The sequence below is a fragment of the Periplaneta americana genome, chromosome 3 (genome assembly GCF_040183065.1).
Source record: "Periplaneta americana isolate PAMFEO1 chromosome 3, P.americana_PAMFEO1_priV1, whole genome shotgun sequence".
Classification (NCBI taxonomy): Eukaryota; Metazoa; Arthropoda; class Insecta; order Blattodea; family Blattidae; genus Periplaneta; species Periplaneta americana.
The window spans coordinates 28,038,928-28,055,483 of NC_091119.1; the positions used below are offsets into that span (position 1 = coordinate 28,038,928).

A 16,556-nucleotide genomic window follows, 5' to 3' on the forward strand; every position below is an offset into this window, starting at 1 on the left:
TTTATAATGCTACAATGGTGATTTCTCATTGGCTGAACAACTGAACTATAATGAATAGGTGTACTTTAATGAGGTGCATAAGAGGGCTACTACCAGGTGTATAATTACTACATTGCGGCATGGTCGAGCATAATAGTAATATGCGTTACAAGAGCGGTATGTTAAAGTTTTCATGTTCGAGGAAAAGTTTGAAAAAGCGAAACGTAGTTGGAGAGCTTTTTTTGATTTCCGAGAATTGAAAGAAAACATACCACTCGTGTATCGTACATTATTTTGTGCGAAAATCGTTTAATACATACCTGAAAGAGGAATTTCTAATTAGTTGCAACGAAATCTCCATCTTGGTTTCTGTTCAATGACGGCAAATTTGGAAAACAAAAATATCTATCTTCAACATTGTTGCTTTAAAATGTTTTCTGTGTTTACTATACTCCAGCAGGCCGTGATATACGTCTGTCTTTCCCTCCCCCCCAGTCTATGATGAGTCTGGAATCTTGTTGATTTTTTCACGGCTTCCTTAATGTTACTTGCATCACGAATGCAGTAACTTTAGTGGAGTTGTAGAGTTTACTTAATTTTTGCAAATATTTAAAAACAATAATTAACAGTGCAATTTAGGTGAAATTGCAGTGATAAGTTTCCAATTTATAATTATTACTATATTGAACGTGTCTAAAAATAATAGTTAAAAGCCTAAAGCAGTAAAATCAATATGTCACTTAAGCGGTAAGAAGAGGGAAATTGTTATGTGTGTTAGGCTGGGAATACTGAATGTGGAATTTTAGACTTTCCGCGTATTGGTTTTGTACGGAAACCAAGTAAATACACACGATCTCGCACAAAGTTCTTTGCTGTACGTGTACGGCATAAACATTGTTAGATTCATTTTTCCGTACGAATATCGCAAAGTTGTCATAGTAACATAATATAGTTACAAATTATACGTAAAAGACAATGTAGTAACTCCTAGCGTACAAACGTCTCAATAGTGCGATTAATTAAGTTCATGAATGCACATATAATTTCCATGTAGTTGTGCCAAAATATTTATGAGACAAATTCGTAAAAGTTCACTTTTTGGCGAACCCTCGTTTCATAAACTTTACACTCGCGCCAAAAAGATTACTTTACAAATGTGTGTCATACAGTAGGCCTATTTTTCTATGATAGCAAAAATTTACATTAAAGAAATATTTCAAGTTGGAGAGAATATAAGCAAATATCTTACTATAATAATACCGGACAGCTAGCAGTTCTGCGCGCGAATGACGCTGGTGCTGCTACCTAGGCGAACCGAGAGGCGAAACCCGCGAAACGAGCTGTAATCAACTGCAATCCTAGATCATTAGGCTGCAATGTATATTGTTGCTGGGCTAGTAAATAGTTTTATTAATTATTGCTGTGTTAAAATGTCAGGGTGTATATCTGGTGTTTATAACTGTTACAATTATAGCATTACAAACTGCTCCAAATCGTACTTTTGATTTCCCTGGAATCATAAAACGTGAGTCAACAAAATTCTTTAGTAGGCCTAATGCCTTCGTCTCTGTGTTGATAGAACAATAAAAATTAGCTTTTTTATTTAGGCCTAATAAATGAATAGAAGTTAAAACATATTGGAAATTTTAAGGTTTTAGCAAATTAAGTTTTATTGTTGTCCACATGCCTTTACTAATTATTACAAGCATCAGATTACTACCATTTTTATCTTTGCAGTTGTCAGTAATGCGAATATAAAGCGTTATTGTAAATTCATTCCTGACGTCAGAATTAATTTTGTCTCACTAAAGCAAGGAAAAAAACACGCAACAATTAATTACGGAAAATAATATGAAGCATGCAATATTTCTCGTAATATGCAGCTTTGATATAAAATAATGTTACATTAAATACTATTCAACATTTCTTAAGTGTCTCATATATTATTCCACATTAGTACCTCACGTTTTAAACAATAGTCAGATTCCCGCTGTGTTAATATTTGTATTTATAGACGTAATTCCACGCCGCTCCGCTAGATGTCAAGTCCGAGATATTTCGCACTCAAGTCAATGCTGCTAGTATACAGCTGTCCGGTATTATTATAGTAAGATATTTGATTTAAGATCACAATGTCATGGCCGTCTAAACTCAGAACCATTAAGAAGTAAGTATCCATGGAATGGCAGCCTGTTTTATTCATGCTCACCAATTCCAAGTGTAAGTGTCATGAAAGCAGTTCAGGAGGTCGTAGAACCTACTGTTTGTGTGTGTGATTTTGAGTGCGAGTGTGTAGGTATGTGTGAGACATTGGTTATGACTTACCGATGATTATGATGATACTATTCGTAATTGTCGGATTTTAATTTGAACTGCAGAAATGAGGTTGCGATCAGAACACATAGTCTTCCATACTGGGCTTCGGCTTTCATGAAACAGTGCACATTAAATTCTTAACAGAGATGTCAAATTGATTTTATTTTATGGATTCAAGTACATTTCCTGAAGTCATCATCGTTCTTGAACATTTAAAACGTTCTAATACTACTATAACAAATAATAAAAAATCCGAGAAAAATCTTAAAAGATAGTTTGTCCATGGATTACATCTGCTATTTCAGTTAATTTGTTTTGTAGATCTTCGTTCAAGTCCCAGCCAGAATCCTTCATCAACTGTCATGCTGAAACCCTTCTTGGTAATTTGTATGGGTATGGGTGTCTTGGACACGACTTTGAGGCTGAAGCGAGAAAGAAGGTGTACCATTGCAATTTTCGTTTCCATCAGCGCAAACCTGCTGCCTGTAACATTGACATTAAAAATTCATTTTACAAAATTAAGAAATTAATTGCAATTTAAGATCAGACATAACAGACCTTTCTGCCGCATCTTGTACTTCCAAGAACGAATTACACTTCATAAAACTATTATTGTTATAATGCTTTTCACGCAACTTAGTTCGTACGTTTCATCTCCATGGCTACAATATTTTGTCTGAGCGCATGCAATATTTAACGTACCATACCTAACAGCGACAGAGTCTTAACATTACAATTAGGCAACGTTGCTTAAGCGCGAATAGCTAAAAGTCGAACTAACAAGCACACATTCTCATGGGAGCAGATAAACAAGTAATTTTTCTTCCACCGTGTTAATAACCTCAAAACGAGTGCTTATACAAATTTTGGCCACTCGAGCGCAATTACGAGGGCCGGAAAAAAAATAAATTTACTTGGGGTCGTTACATAAAGAACACAATTTCATGGAAATATTTATTAGAACACATAATATAAAAAAAAAATTAATTTGTAATTCCATAGGTTGGATAAAAAGTAATGGCAACACTGCTGTCACGTGACGATGGTGCGTTCGAGAGTTGCCAGCTATATGGACATGGACAAGGACTGTTAGATGAGTTAGTGTAGCCAGCGGCAACAGTACTCTGTCAATCTACTGCAGTGTGTAGAACGTTGACTTTCATAGGGATAGTGCGAGCGCCCTAAGATCATGTTTACAAAACTAGAGCAACGTTCCTGGATCAAAATTGAAGTGGCACGAGGTCGTAGTGCACAAGAATGTTTTCAGGGACTGCGTGAAGCATGTGGCGATGCAGCGTTGCCATATCGCTCAGTGGCACGATGGGTTAAAGCGTTTCGGGAAGGCTTGTTGGAAGTGCTGTGAAGGTGATGTTCATTGTGGCGTATGGCATTGATGGGGTAATACTGCACCACGCTGTACCTCCAAGGCAGACGGTAAACGCGGACTACTACTGCAGGTTCCTGCAGCACCACCTTCGTCCAGCCCTCAGGAGAAAACGACGACACTTGGGGGTACAGAACCCCATCATTCTTCATAATAATGCAAAGAGTCATACCGCTGCTGCTGTCAAGGACCTCTTGCGTCGCTGGCAATGGGAGATTCTGGAACTTCCTCTGTACTCACCCGATATGATCCATGCGATTACGATCTTTTCACCAAAGTGAAAGAACCACTGCGAGGGACCCGGTACAATACCAGAGATGAACTTATCCGTGCTTTAGGGCGGTCAATACGGAACATCAACAAAGATGACGCGCTGATGGTGTACGACGCCTTCCAAACATTTGGCAAAAGGTAATAAATAAGGGGGGCGACTATATAGAAGGTACGTAAATGTTGTACCCCTGTGAATAAAGCCATGTCAGAAATAGCGAACTGTTGCCATTACTTTTTATCCAACCCAAGTATAAACTTCCTAACTCTCAAACAAAAATAATTTATCCATACATATAAAAATAACATATAAAGTATACAATTATGATTCTAGCCTCATTATAAGAAATAACAAGGAACATCTTCATTTTATCAAAAGAAATACTCCTTTTATGTTCAGAAAAAATAATATCTGTACTCTGAAAATATTCGTTCTTCGTCACAAGACGTTACTGGAGAAAATCTGAAATATGATACAGTTAATACATATCTTACTATTATCAGGTGAACAACTACTTTGTGAATCTAATAGTGTATGTCGTATGTGGCACATAATATTAAACCCATAATTGTGTTCAAGAAAGTTTTTCGCTTCTATTGCAATTTCGATGTTGAACTTGGACTGTAACGCAACCGAATGCATAGCAGCACGAGACGTCAACATTTAACGAAGAATAATCCGGGAAAAAATAAACGTGTTACACACTCCTGTTTGCATAATTATTTAATAACAGATGTGTTTACTTTTTTGGAATCATGCATAATATTAACATCACGTAAATAATACAATAATAACGGGATAGCTCACTTTGTCCAGAACTCAAAATATTGATATAAATTAACAATATTCTTCAAACTATGCACGACTCTACACACTCCACAGAATGCCACTATGCGTTGTTTATGTGAACATACTGTGTATCGTCTGTAGCGAGCGGGAGTAGGGCGAAGCGGGGGTGATATCTGTACTCCTCGCTGTACCCAACTGAAATCTACTGTTTTGGTACGAACTCCTTGCCTATGGTTATGAGCAAGCTACACATAAGAACGACATGCAATCCAGATTTTTAAAATTGCTGTATTTTCATAAATATGTAATTCCGAAACGAGAGACCTTCACCATCGTTTTCAGGAACCTTAAAGCAATCTACATCAACGCTTTCAGCCAAATCCATCATGCCTTACTGAAAACCCTCCCTTGTGAGAAGTAGCAATACTCCATTTACACTAAATTCAGCAGAGGGACAAGTGTTGTTGTTGTTGTTAACTTATTATTATTTTCTAATGCCAGGAGTTTGCTTTAGCAAAGAAGGGCAGCACTGCTACTTACAGATCTGTTACTAAATCTACATATTTCTCTGTGAAAAGATTTATTAAATCTATATACTTAGAATTCAACAAACAAAATTTGATAACACAATCTCAAGGGAAAAAATGGAACTCTCTGCGTCATGATCCACAGATGAATTCCGATTTACCACGCAAATCGTCTGTAGCTGCATTTAAATTGGCAACAGGCCATGATTGTTTGACCAAGCATCTGCATAGAATTGGAATATATAAGTCCCCTAACTGCCCATTGTGCAACTCAAACCAAGCAATGGATTCAGAACACATCAAAATCTGTGCGTCATTGGCTGACCATGACAATATCTTTGAAAAATACTGGAGTGCAAGAGTGACAAGTGTACCGTATATAATCTGCAATGAGACATAGATAGACCTCCGAATTTGACACGAAAATGGACTTAAGTTTTCTGTATGACTTGAGGCTTTCCCGGCGTTTGATGTGGAATAACTCTTCTCGGGTTCTCAGCCAAGTGACTGGGAGATTTGCTTCCAAGCTTTCGACGGCTAGCTCTGCCATCTTCTTCAGGGAATGAAGTGATGTGGGACGAAAATCGAAAGAGAATTGGGAGGACAAATTAAAAAGGTACGCAAAACGCGTCCTTGCAAGGGGTTGGAGGCTGTAAAAAAGTAAATAATGTGAGCTCCAAGCCTGTTGGCCACTAGTCTCACTCCGGGTTACGCTGCTCCACTGAAGGAGCTCTAGAAAATTTTGAAGGGGAAGCCGAAATTGGACGTAACCTCTTAGGTACCACATACGCGAGGAGGACTGAGATTTGATCAAGTGATCATGCAACGGGGCGAGGAGGAGATGGCTGGTGTTTGCCGTTAGGATGGCGAGACGCTGTTCGATGACAAAGCATGTGAAGGCCGTCGGAAGAAGCGCCGTGAAATCTAAATCTGCAATTTGAGAGGTCCCTGTCCTTTCAAATTGCGACTAATTGAGTGACCGCGTATATTTAAAAGACAATTTATATGTTCTGAATAGGGCATACGTCGTTTATATTAAAGGGGAATATATATGGGGAAGGGCATATAGGTCCGTGGCCCATTTCTTATAGGGCTCATCCCGACATTTGTCTTACGCCTTAGGAAAACCACGGAATACCTTAGGCAGGATGAGTTGTCTCATATATAAGAGACTAGCCAATTTGGCTATTATGTAGGAGGTGATTGTTGTCATGAGCCTTGTTGAATCGTCTCAATTTTGAGACCAGCCATTTGGCTATATGATGGCTCAATTATGAAGAGGGGGAAGAGAAGTAATTGTTAATTAATTTAGAGTAATTAGGAAGATTCATGGGAATATGAGTGCAGGTCCGTGGCCCATTTCTTTTAGGCCTCATCCCGACATTTGTCTGAGCGCCTTAGGAAAACCACGGAAAACCTTAGGCAGGATGAGTTGTCTCAATATCAGAGACTAGCCAGTTGGCTCTTAGGTTGAATGACTCTATGAATCGATGGATATATACTAGCCAATTGGCTCTATGATAGTTCCATCGATCAACAAAAGTAGATATTGTTAGGGAGGGATTTTGTTTAGCCCAGTTAAGACAAGGTCATTTTAAAGCGGTTGCACTATCCAAGGAGTCGCATGGAGTTGAGTCGTGATTACCAAAACCTGGGAGTAACGCCAGCCTCCCTGTCCTCCTGTCTCAATAGTATAGCTAATGGACCTGTCTGGTGTCTACGCCGTAACCTGTGGGACCATGTCTAGCCGGTATATATGCAATAGAAGGGCTTCCCGCTGCGGGCCAATCAGGAGCTAGTTCCTAGTCCCGACCGCCAGGCGCATTCTGGTTGGTGGAAGCGGTAACCAATCAGGAGCTAGTTGCTGGTCCCGACTGTCTGCCGTGTGCTGGTGGTCTAAGCGTATTGATGGCAGGTTTCCATGCTGTACTCAGCTGTAGACCCCCGTCTCTGTTGAAATTATTGCCATCTAGCTGGATTTCGATGGCTTCCTTGATAACCAAGTCCCAGCTAATCTCCAACTCACCTGGCTGAGAACCCGAGAAGAGTTATTCTTAAGTTTTCTGTATTCAAAATGATCGCAAGAAATTGTTTCTAACATACGTCAAGCTCCTCTTCACTCATTTCTTTACTTTTCCTACAGTTCAGATGGATAAAACCTTACAAGTTAATAAGGAAACTTACCAATACAATTGCGTGGACCCACTCCAAACGGAACGTATGTAAACGGCTTAATGTTGTGTTTATTCTCATCGCTGAATCTTTCAGGGTCAAATCGCTCAGGATCCGGGAAGTAGTCAGGATCGCGATGAAGTGCGTACACTGGAATCCAGATACCGTCCCCAGGTTTCATTTCAAGTGGAGGATCAGCGGGGAGGGTGTAAGATTTCACACAGCATCGTTCCAATGTCGCTAGAGGAGGATATAATCTCATAGTCTCTGTGAAAAAATGTTGAATGACAATATAGAGCACAAAAACATAATCTAAACACGTCATTATAGAACACTACAATTATAACTTTGGAAGATTAAGAGCCAATGGGTGGTATGCATAAAGTTATAGTATTATCTTTTGCTTAGATTCTTGAAGTAGAAGTATATACTTAATTTCGTATGCATAAACCTGATACTACTACTACGAAGTATGTACTACGCGGTGGTAGTATAAACTGTCGAGAGTATTCGAATAATTATTATCGATTATCGACAGTACTTCGGGTTTATCTGCTAAGATTCGTTAGTTTTCGCCTTCCATGTATTTATGTCAAATTTTTCGTGCGGAAAATTGATTGTCGTTCTTAAAATTTAGTTGGTTTAACAAGAAAATGGACAATTACAACGAAGTGGGTATTGTAAAAAGAGAGATGGAAAACAACTGCTGTTTGTTAATCTACTAAAAGAATGCCCAGCATTATTGAACACATTGCAAACTCCTGCCTCAAGAAGTAACAAAGAAAAAGCCATCCAGGCTATGAACGTTGAGGTGAAAGATTACAGTGGTAAAAAAATAGACGAAAAGCAAATTATGAAGAAAATAAATAACATGAAAATTAAGTAAAGTCAAAATCGGACGGGTTCAAAATGAAGAGTCCACTGCAAGAATGATGGATGTCATTTGGAATTCATTTTGCAGGAGAAGCAATTGAAAGTTTGAAATGCTTAGCGCTCAAAGCTTAACTGTGATTTTCCGATCATTACTGGACAATGACTATCAGTGTTAATGCCATATAACTCTCTATGTACATTCTATATGTCTTAAGCTATGCATTGACAGTCTTGGTTCATTTTCGACAAGAAAGTGACATCCATCATACTTGCAGTGGACTCTTCAAATGTTATTTATGAAATTAACGTGTATCATAAATATTGTAGGCACATGGAGTTTTTCCACGTAAATTAAATGTACCGGTATTATAATTACACCTACATCATAGAATCATTCTGATAAAAATATATTATTTTTAATAATAACAAAAATCGGCTATTGGAATTCCAGTAGTTCATCACAAAAATTGATCGTATTACATTTTTTTATTTATGAAACCTAAGATATAACTTGTTATAATTGCGTTCTGATGGTTGTCATCTTTCCTTGTAGGATTTTCTAGCGTGAAGTTACACAAATTCTGCCACTTTAAACTGTACAAACGCTTATACTAAGCTAACAAAATCTCAAACAGGGCAAACTACGATTTTTCTTAGTTTATGCTTAGAAGTAGAAGTATATAGGCTACGTCTTGTTATGCATACAAATAGTAGTTTATACTACCACATCTAGCATAAACTAGGCCTTCCGGATCAACTTTCTGCTACCCAGGAAAGAATTTACTATGAGTTTTTATACATAAAGACCGTAGTATATGCTACGAAAACCTCAGCAGCAGCATAAACTTTAACTTTATGCATACCAGCCACTAAGAACAAGAATAATTTGTGCAGAAGTACAACAAAGAATAAATAACCAACTTTAGGTGCCCGGGTGCTATGTCTGATGTACGATCAAATTATGCGAGACAAAATGTCCCAGTTTCATAAAGTAACTGGCAGAATTTTACAATGTTACACTTGTTCGGATGAGATTTCTGCACATTCGAGTTCATTGCTATTTTATTGTCTTTTTTTTATTTTACATGAAGACAAATTATTATTTTACTATAGCCATTATATTTCATGAGCCTCATTCCCAAATAAATTGTCTCCAAAATATTAAATATGAACGAAATCCGCCCAATTATTTAGTAGGAATAACTGTACACACACTGGCGAACAGATAGAGTGACAAATGGATATTGTGGGTTACAGCAGTTCTTCTGCGAGCGCCATACTCACCTGATAGAACCATGTCTAAATACTTCATATTGTGGAGTGCTTCATACGTGATGCTGCCTCCACATTCCTTCAGTGTTGAGTCAACTTCCTTAAGAAGTTTGTCTTGAGCTTCAGGATGCACTGCCAGCTCATGAGTTGCAAAACATAAAATTGTGGATGTTGTGTCGAAACCCCCAAGAAAAAAGAGGAATGCTTGTGCTGCGATATCATCATCCGTAAGAACTGTGGATATGGAATTTTAAAAAATTGATATGACATCATATAATTTTTAAACAAAAGATGTAATGACTTTCTTAAATGGCACACACATACGCAAAGCATCATATAATAGTTCTACTCGTTTGATAATTACATGAGAAAAATACACTTTCTCACTAGAATGGTCAAAACTAGCTGAGTAAAAGACAATGGAGAATATTTTTACTAACATTTCAGAGGAAATATTAATACCCAAATTAAATATCTCATTGACAAAATATTATTTTGATATTTGCTTTTATTGGATCTACTCACTTTGTTATTATAGGAAATAATAACATCTATAAACAGCTTTCATTAATCAGGTAATCTTGTCGTACTTTAATTTTTATTGTAATTGTAATTGAAAATTTAATATTAATTGTAATTTCATTGTTCATATTATAGTTGTAATCCCCTGGTAGAGGGGCAGAGAAGGCCTGATGGCCTTATCTCTGCCAGGTTAAATAAATAAATACTACTAAATACTACTAGACGAGGTTTGGTGAGTTTTTCTTTTTTTTTTAATCTGAGTATGCCCCAATGAGTATAACTCATATGTAGGGGCTATACAAAAACACATACATATGTTGCATAATGTAATTTAAAAAGTCATGAAACTACATTGTGTGGAAAACATACAATATCTCAAGAATTAAAGAAAGAAATTAAAATAAGAACAAACAGTAAGATAACAAAGTTATGCACAGAAAGAAGAAAAAGTTTGAAACCATGAAATAAATAAATCAACTGAGAATTAAAATAAATAATCTTCACCAGAAAGTCTTTTTAAACAATTCTTAAAACACCGGCAATTTGGTAAGATTCTGTATTATAAAGGAAGTTGGTTAAAATTTGTTATTAAAAATGCTTAATCCCTTTCGTCCCATAAGTTACTGAGCCATGCTGAGAAAAAATCTTTTTATCTTGTTAAATAAGTATGTATATATTTATTAAACTGAAATGCAGTATAATGTTGCTATGTATTAAATTTTTAATAACTTTGTACATGAAAATAGCAGTATCTAATTTGATAATTAATTCGAATGGCAGAACGAAAGAAAATTGATATAGATATTTAACTGAGGTCAAATAATGAAAACCTAATAGATTTCTTAAAGCCCTATTTTGAATAATTTTTAAAGGTCTCAAAGCAGTTTGTTTCATAGTGACCAGTCACTAAGATTAAGAAGGATGTTAATATATCAGTAAGTATTTAATCGAAATATATTTCGATACAGTCCGCGTCACCGTTTTTACCTTGTGAAATAAGTTATGGGAACGTTAAGTTTTATCTTTGCCGCAGCAGTCTGACAACTGTCGTTCGGCAGATGGCTGATGTGACGTGTATAGGAAGTGGTACCATTCTCAGCTGCACTAGCAACATGCTTACAAACTGGGCACTATACTCTAGGACACACGCCAAAAAACGCTGGCGCCAGCTATACCTGTTAGAATAGTGATCGTTTTTCTGTATTCATGAAATACCTGCTTGAGCCATTTAGTGCGGTATAAGGTACAGCTTACCAGCCTTGTCATTATTATCTGGAGATTTGTCATCTTGCAGGGTTCCCTTCTTGGCCTGCATCATCAGTTGAATTAAATCAGGCCGTATAATTCCTTCGCGCTCTCGTGTAGACATGGTGTCCATTATCAGCGATCTGAAGAAACTGTTCACTTTATTAGGTATAAGTGGGATACGTAACATCTGTGAAAATAAGAATATATATAAGTATTTGTACAAGTGTATAATTTAATTTCATTTTCCTTAAAATAATTGATTATTTTAAATGAGATTCAGTTGATCAGATGAAGGGAATGATTATTTTAAATGAGATTCAGTTGATCAGATGAAGGGAACATTGCTAACCCTGAACATGTCAGTAGACTAACATTCTTGTCCTTGAAAAAATGTTTCACTAAACTATACCCACTGACCTCTTAAATACGTGTTTCAGCAGAATAATGAGATGGAAAAATTCATGGTCTAGGGTATAACAGACTAGTGGCTTGTGCAGCAAATGCTGCAAAGTAAGTTCATTAGACGTTCAAATAAACATTTTTCAGATTTATTTTCAATGAAGAATACCAGACATTCGGAAAGTTATTTGCTTCCATAACAATGAAAGATACTCTCTCTCGAGCCAATACTGAAGAGAACCACGCATATAAATATCTACACCACACCGCCATTAAATATATGAAAAAGACCCAACCCCACTTGATTAATAATTATAAAAATATTTGATTTTTAATAATATTATTATCTTACGTAAGTTTTATAGCTTTCAGTAACATATACTATATATACTATATAGCCGCCACTCAGTAAAATATAGAAATCAAAATCTAATTTGTTATTCTCTACATCTACTTATATAACCCCAAAACGTTTCACTTTCATATCATCAATATAGCATTAATATGTATCATTAATGAAAAATAGTCACATCATGGCATTAACTACAATAATATTTCATTTCTAATGGTAATAATGCCATCAAACCACCTCAAGTTTTGTAGTTCTTAATAACCAATACACAGCTGTACCCAGAAAATTACACACCATAGGATCGAACCTGTAAATTGTTTTTAGTAAGTTAAGTTTTTAATAAACAATTTAATTTGAGCTCTAAATATGTCAGCATCTTGCAGATCATGGCCTTCGTGTAATATTGTTTACTGTAGTATGTATTTTGTTTTATTCTGTAATGCAACACGGCCGACTTGATGCTTGCTTCGCTTCTCCTTTACAAAAAAGCGAAGGCAATATCAAGTCGGCCGTGAATGCTATTAGCTAGTTCTCAAAACTGACGACACATGGATTTTGGAAAATAGGAAAATTATGTTTAAAATTAACATTTCACTGAAAACTACTATTTTTCCGAAAAACTTTGAGTTCCAAGCTTCAAAATGAGGGATCATTTATTAAAATCCGTCCAGCCGTTTTCCCGTAATTTCCATTACCAGTTCAAATTATATATATAGATTTTCTATTAAGTTTTCTGGATTAAAGCAAAATTTCTTCTTACATCATTGCTTTTTGAACACATTAATATTAATAGGAAGCTGGAATTGCGTTATGTATTTATTACCCACAATAATGTACGCATGTGCACATGATGTGGCCACCCTTGTTCCATGTTCTACAAATCGTGATTGTTTTCAGTTTGATAGCGCAGTTGTGCTAAAATTAAATAATTTTGGTGTAAAATAAATAAAAATGACACTTAATCTTTTTTATAATTCAAAAATGTAGTCAAAACAGGTTTTTCCATTAAAAAAATTAAGTTGCTTTTCTTAAAATACAAAATTTTTGCGTAATCCCAGCTATAAGGCATGTAAATTTGTCAGGGGAAAAAATATAAGTGAAATGAACTTGATATGGCCATGGTGCATTTGATATGGCCATATCAGGAGCAGGTAACCTTTCACGAAAATCGTTTGATTATGAACAACTCGTAAAAGATACGCCATCAACAACACCAATCAACAGAACATTAAAAACTGAATGGAGTACGATGGTTTTCATGAAACAAGTCTTTGGAAAACTTGCATAAAACAAAGAAGACATACCAGAGAAAAATAAGAAGAGGTCACATGAAAACCGCAAAACGGCAACTGACGCGATATTGCTCAACCTGACTGGGTGGAAAACGATCAAGTGACATACCAGGATGCCCTTTCACTGGATGCTGCTGCAATTTAGCGGATTTTTTGGTTAACTAACCCACAATAGCGGGGTGGCCATATCAGGAACATGGCCATAACAGGAGCACCCACCTTACATTGTTGTTCTTCTCAATAATACACGTGTATTATCATTGTCGCTGTGTAGAGTACAATAACGACTACAGTGTTGCTGTGTTGAGTGTAGGGTGAATCATTAAGAATAAAAGTCGTATTGTTGACGGGTGTGTGGTTAAAAGTAGAAATAAAAGCTACACTATAATGAGAGTAACGTAATAAAACACAATTTATAAATGAGGCGTCTAGAATCAAAACCCGCCAAGTCCATCGAAGAAAAAAAATGAGATAAAGTTATTTTTCTGTCCATCTTCGCATGGCCAATCCGATGCTGGCATTATTTTTCTGCAATATCCGCCGGATTCCTCTGAAGATGCTGGACAAACGTTAGGGTTAGTTTCAATATCCGCTAGATCCAACTGAATTTCGGCCATTGTTAGTTTCAAAAACCTCCAAGTTCCTTGCTGCCAATCAGGTTGTGGGACTGCTTTACCCAGCATTCCTCAGCTGTGCGATGTTGATTTATTATTTGTGTGGTTAAGCTCTTGTTAAACCTTATTAAGTTTAATTTCTACTCTGATAATATTCAGTGAAATGGTGGATAGAATGAGCAGTGAGTTACAAAAATGTTCACAAAGAAAACCTCCTGTAAAAACACTAAATAGGGAGAAATGGAAAAGTGAAATGAAAAGGAAAGAAAGGTATGTGTGGTTGAGATTATATTTTCATCATATAGAAAACATAATATGATGAAAATAAATATTATGTACAGTATTAAATTATTATAACATACTGTAGGCCTGCTCTTACCAATTAATAATTAATTACATAATTTTGTCGGTACTCCTCTTGTGCCCTCCTGCTATACCAGCTTGTAATCATGCTGTTGGCAGTAAATGGAAATCCAACAGTTTAAATTTGTTGGACGTAAAGAAGTTCCATTCCGTTTTCTACTCTTCATCAGATAATCAGCAATAAGACAATTTTATTACTGCACAAAATAAAAATACAGCAATGATTGGAATGTGCTCTAAATGACTACTCACTGAAGCACCTCTAACTATTAAAAAAGTGTAAATTACATTTCCTGTGGTTGGGCATTCATTTCTCCCTCCCGATCGCATATTTGGAGTAATCCAGAAAGAAATAAAGAAGTGATTGTAGATCCTCAAGAATATAAAGATATTATTGGCAAACATGGAACAGTCTTTAATCTTGAAAATGAAGATGTAGGCCTACCTCTTCAAGACTGGAAGAAAGAGGCGGACATAATTTTAAGATCTCCTGCTATTTTAAGTTCAGTCCCTGTAAAAGATTTATTTTAAGACGATCTGCATTGAAAGAACAGATAACAGTGCAAGATGAGTTTAACTATAGAACTGACACCGTTGTTGCAAAGGTAGTAACAAGAAAAAACAATAGAATTGAACATGAAGAATAAGAAGACGAAGAAGAAACTGTTAATCTGGAGGAAGAGGAATGTGACAATATTGTGTAAAATTTGTATGAACTTAAAAAAGTGTAACATATATTCAAATTTATACTGCTGTTATGTTCAAAGCATGTGCATAATCATACTTCATGTCTGGGTTTCCTTGCCTACATAATTTGTAACGTTTAAGTTAAAATGTTTTCCTTTTTGACTCATTTTTATGCTTAGAACTAATTCTTTTACTTTCAAAAGCCTCCAAATACACTTTTCAGTTTCAAAATAAGTTAGGTGCTAATTTAACCTCACGAATTTGTTAGTTTCAATGAAGGGGCAATCCTGTAATTTGTTTGAACGTATCTAATGATAATAGAATACTTGATAAAAGCATTGCTTATATCCCAAGAATATTTATATGGAAACAGTTTTTTCCATTTTCCCACAAATTTTGTTTTATGGACTTGGAGGGTTTTGATTCTAGACGCCTCAAATATCTTATTATTACAGACTTGCTCTTATTTGCATTTGTTGAAAACAATAGTATATTGTAAACGATTACTTTATGCTTTTGCGGAATAGATCACTGATTAGATAGGTCTACATTTATTTAGTACCTATATCAATAATGCAAATCAAGATTTCAGGTATAACTCCCTGTAAAGTTGATTTGAATAATTTCGAAGGAAAAATTGTTCCGGAGCCGGGTATCGGTGTCGGTTAGAGTTCCCGGGTAGCTCAGTGGTAGAGCGTTGGTACGTTAAACCAAAGGTCCCGGGTTCGATACCCGGCTCCGGAACAATTTTTCACTCGAAATTATTAATTTATATCAATAATGTCTTACAATCGAGATGACATGAAAAGAATTACATCTAATTTGTGAACTGTATTGGTTTTTCGTATATTGAGGTCCGACAGTATGTTTTTTACACAAATGAAGACAATGTGCGAAATGTTACATATTTTTCTACAGCAGTTCCTTGTCATTCAAACTCACCTTCATCATTTTAGGGCTAAGGCCATAGCCAAACCAAACGAAGGCACGAGGCCCGTTAAAATTAGCAGCCTCTTTCCCCAACAAGTAAAAGTCATTTGACGGCTTCTTCAGCGAATCCACGGTAACTCCAAACGCAGTAGTGGCAATTACGTCATTTGTGAATCTCGTGAACAAGTCCTTCATTTCAACCACCAGATTGTCTCCTTCTGTACAAATAACAGTGAACATTATAAATTATCTACTTTATCCTGAAATATTTGACATTCCTCCTGAGACATTCTGTATATTGCACCATTCATAGCTGCAAAATAACTTTTTTTTCTGCTATTTAACACATAAAAGAGCAAACAGATATTCTTGCCTTTCTCTATCTGGCAGACTTTGTCTGGAGTGTAACCCAGGCAACAGTTCTCTAAGAAGTCAACAAGCTGCTTGCCACATTCTGTCACCAGCACAAACATCATCTTCATCTTGCTGGACGTGAAGGCAGGACTCAGCGTGGATCTCATATCTTTCCATTGTTGACCTGAAAGTAATACAATAGTAATATGCGT

General features: G+C 36.2%; 1 protein-coding gene across 5 annotated transcripts in view; it reads right to left on the reverse strand.

Annotated features, from left to right (window-relative positions):
- Window positions 1–2,432: 2,432 nt before the first annotated feature.
- LOC138695880 (cytochrome P450 9e2-like) overlaps window positions 2,433–16,556 on the reverse strand; it is a 34,313-nt gene continuing 20,189 nt past the window's right edge. For all 5 annotated transcript variants that reach the window (XM_069820218.1, XM_069820216.1, XM_069820214.1 and 2 more), the window contains exons 3-8: window positions 16,364–16,528; window positions 16,003–16,208; window positions 11,360–11,540; window positions 9,596–9,817; window positions 7,451–7,705; window positions 2,433–2,778 (exon numbers count right to left, since the gene is read on the reverse strand). In XM_069820218.1, the coding sequence (XP_069676319.1) occupies window positions 2,597–2,778; window positions 7,451–7,705; window positions 9,596–9,817; window positions 11,360–11,540; window positions 16,003–16,208; window positions 16,364–16,528 (1,211 nt within the window). In that variant the 3' untranslated portion in view covers window positions 2,433–2,596. The remainder of the gene's footprint in view (window positions 2,779–7,450; window positions 7,706–9,595; window positions 9,818–11,359; window positions 11,541–16,002; window positions 16,209–16,363; window positions 16,529–16,556) is intronic.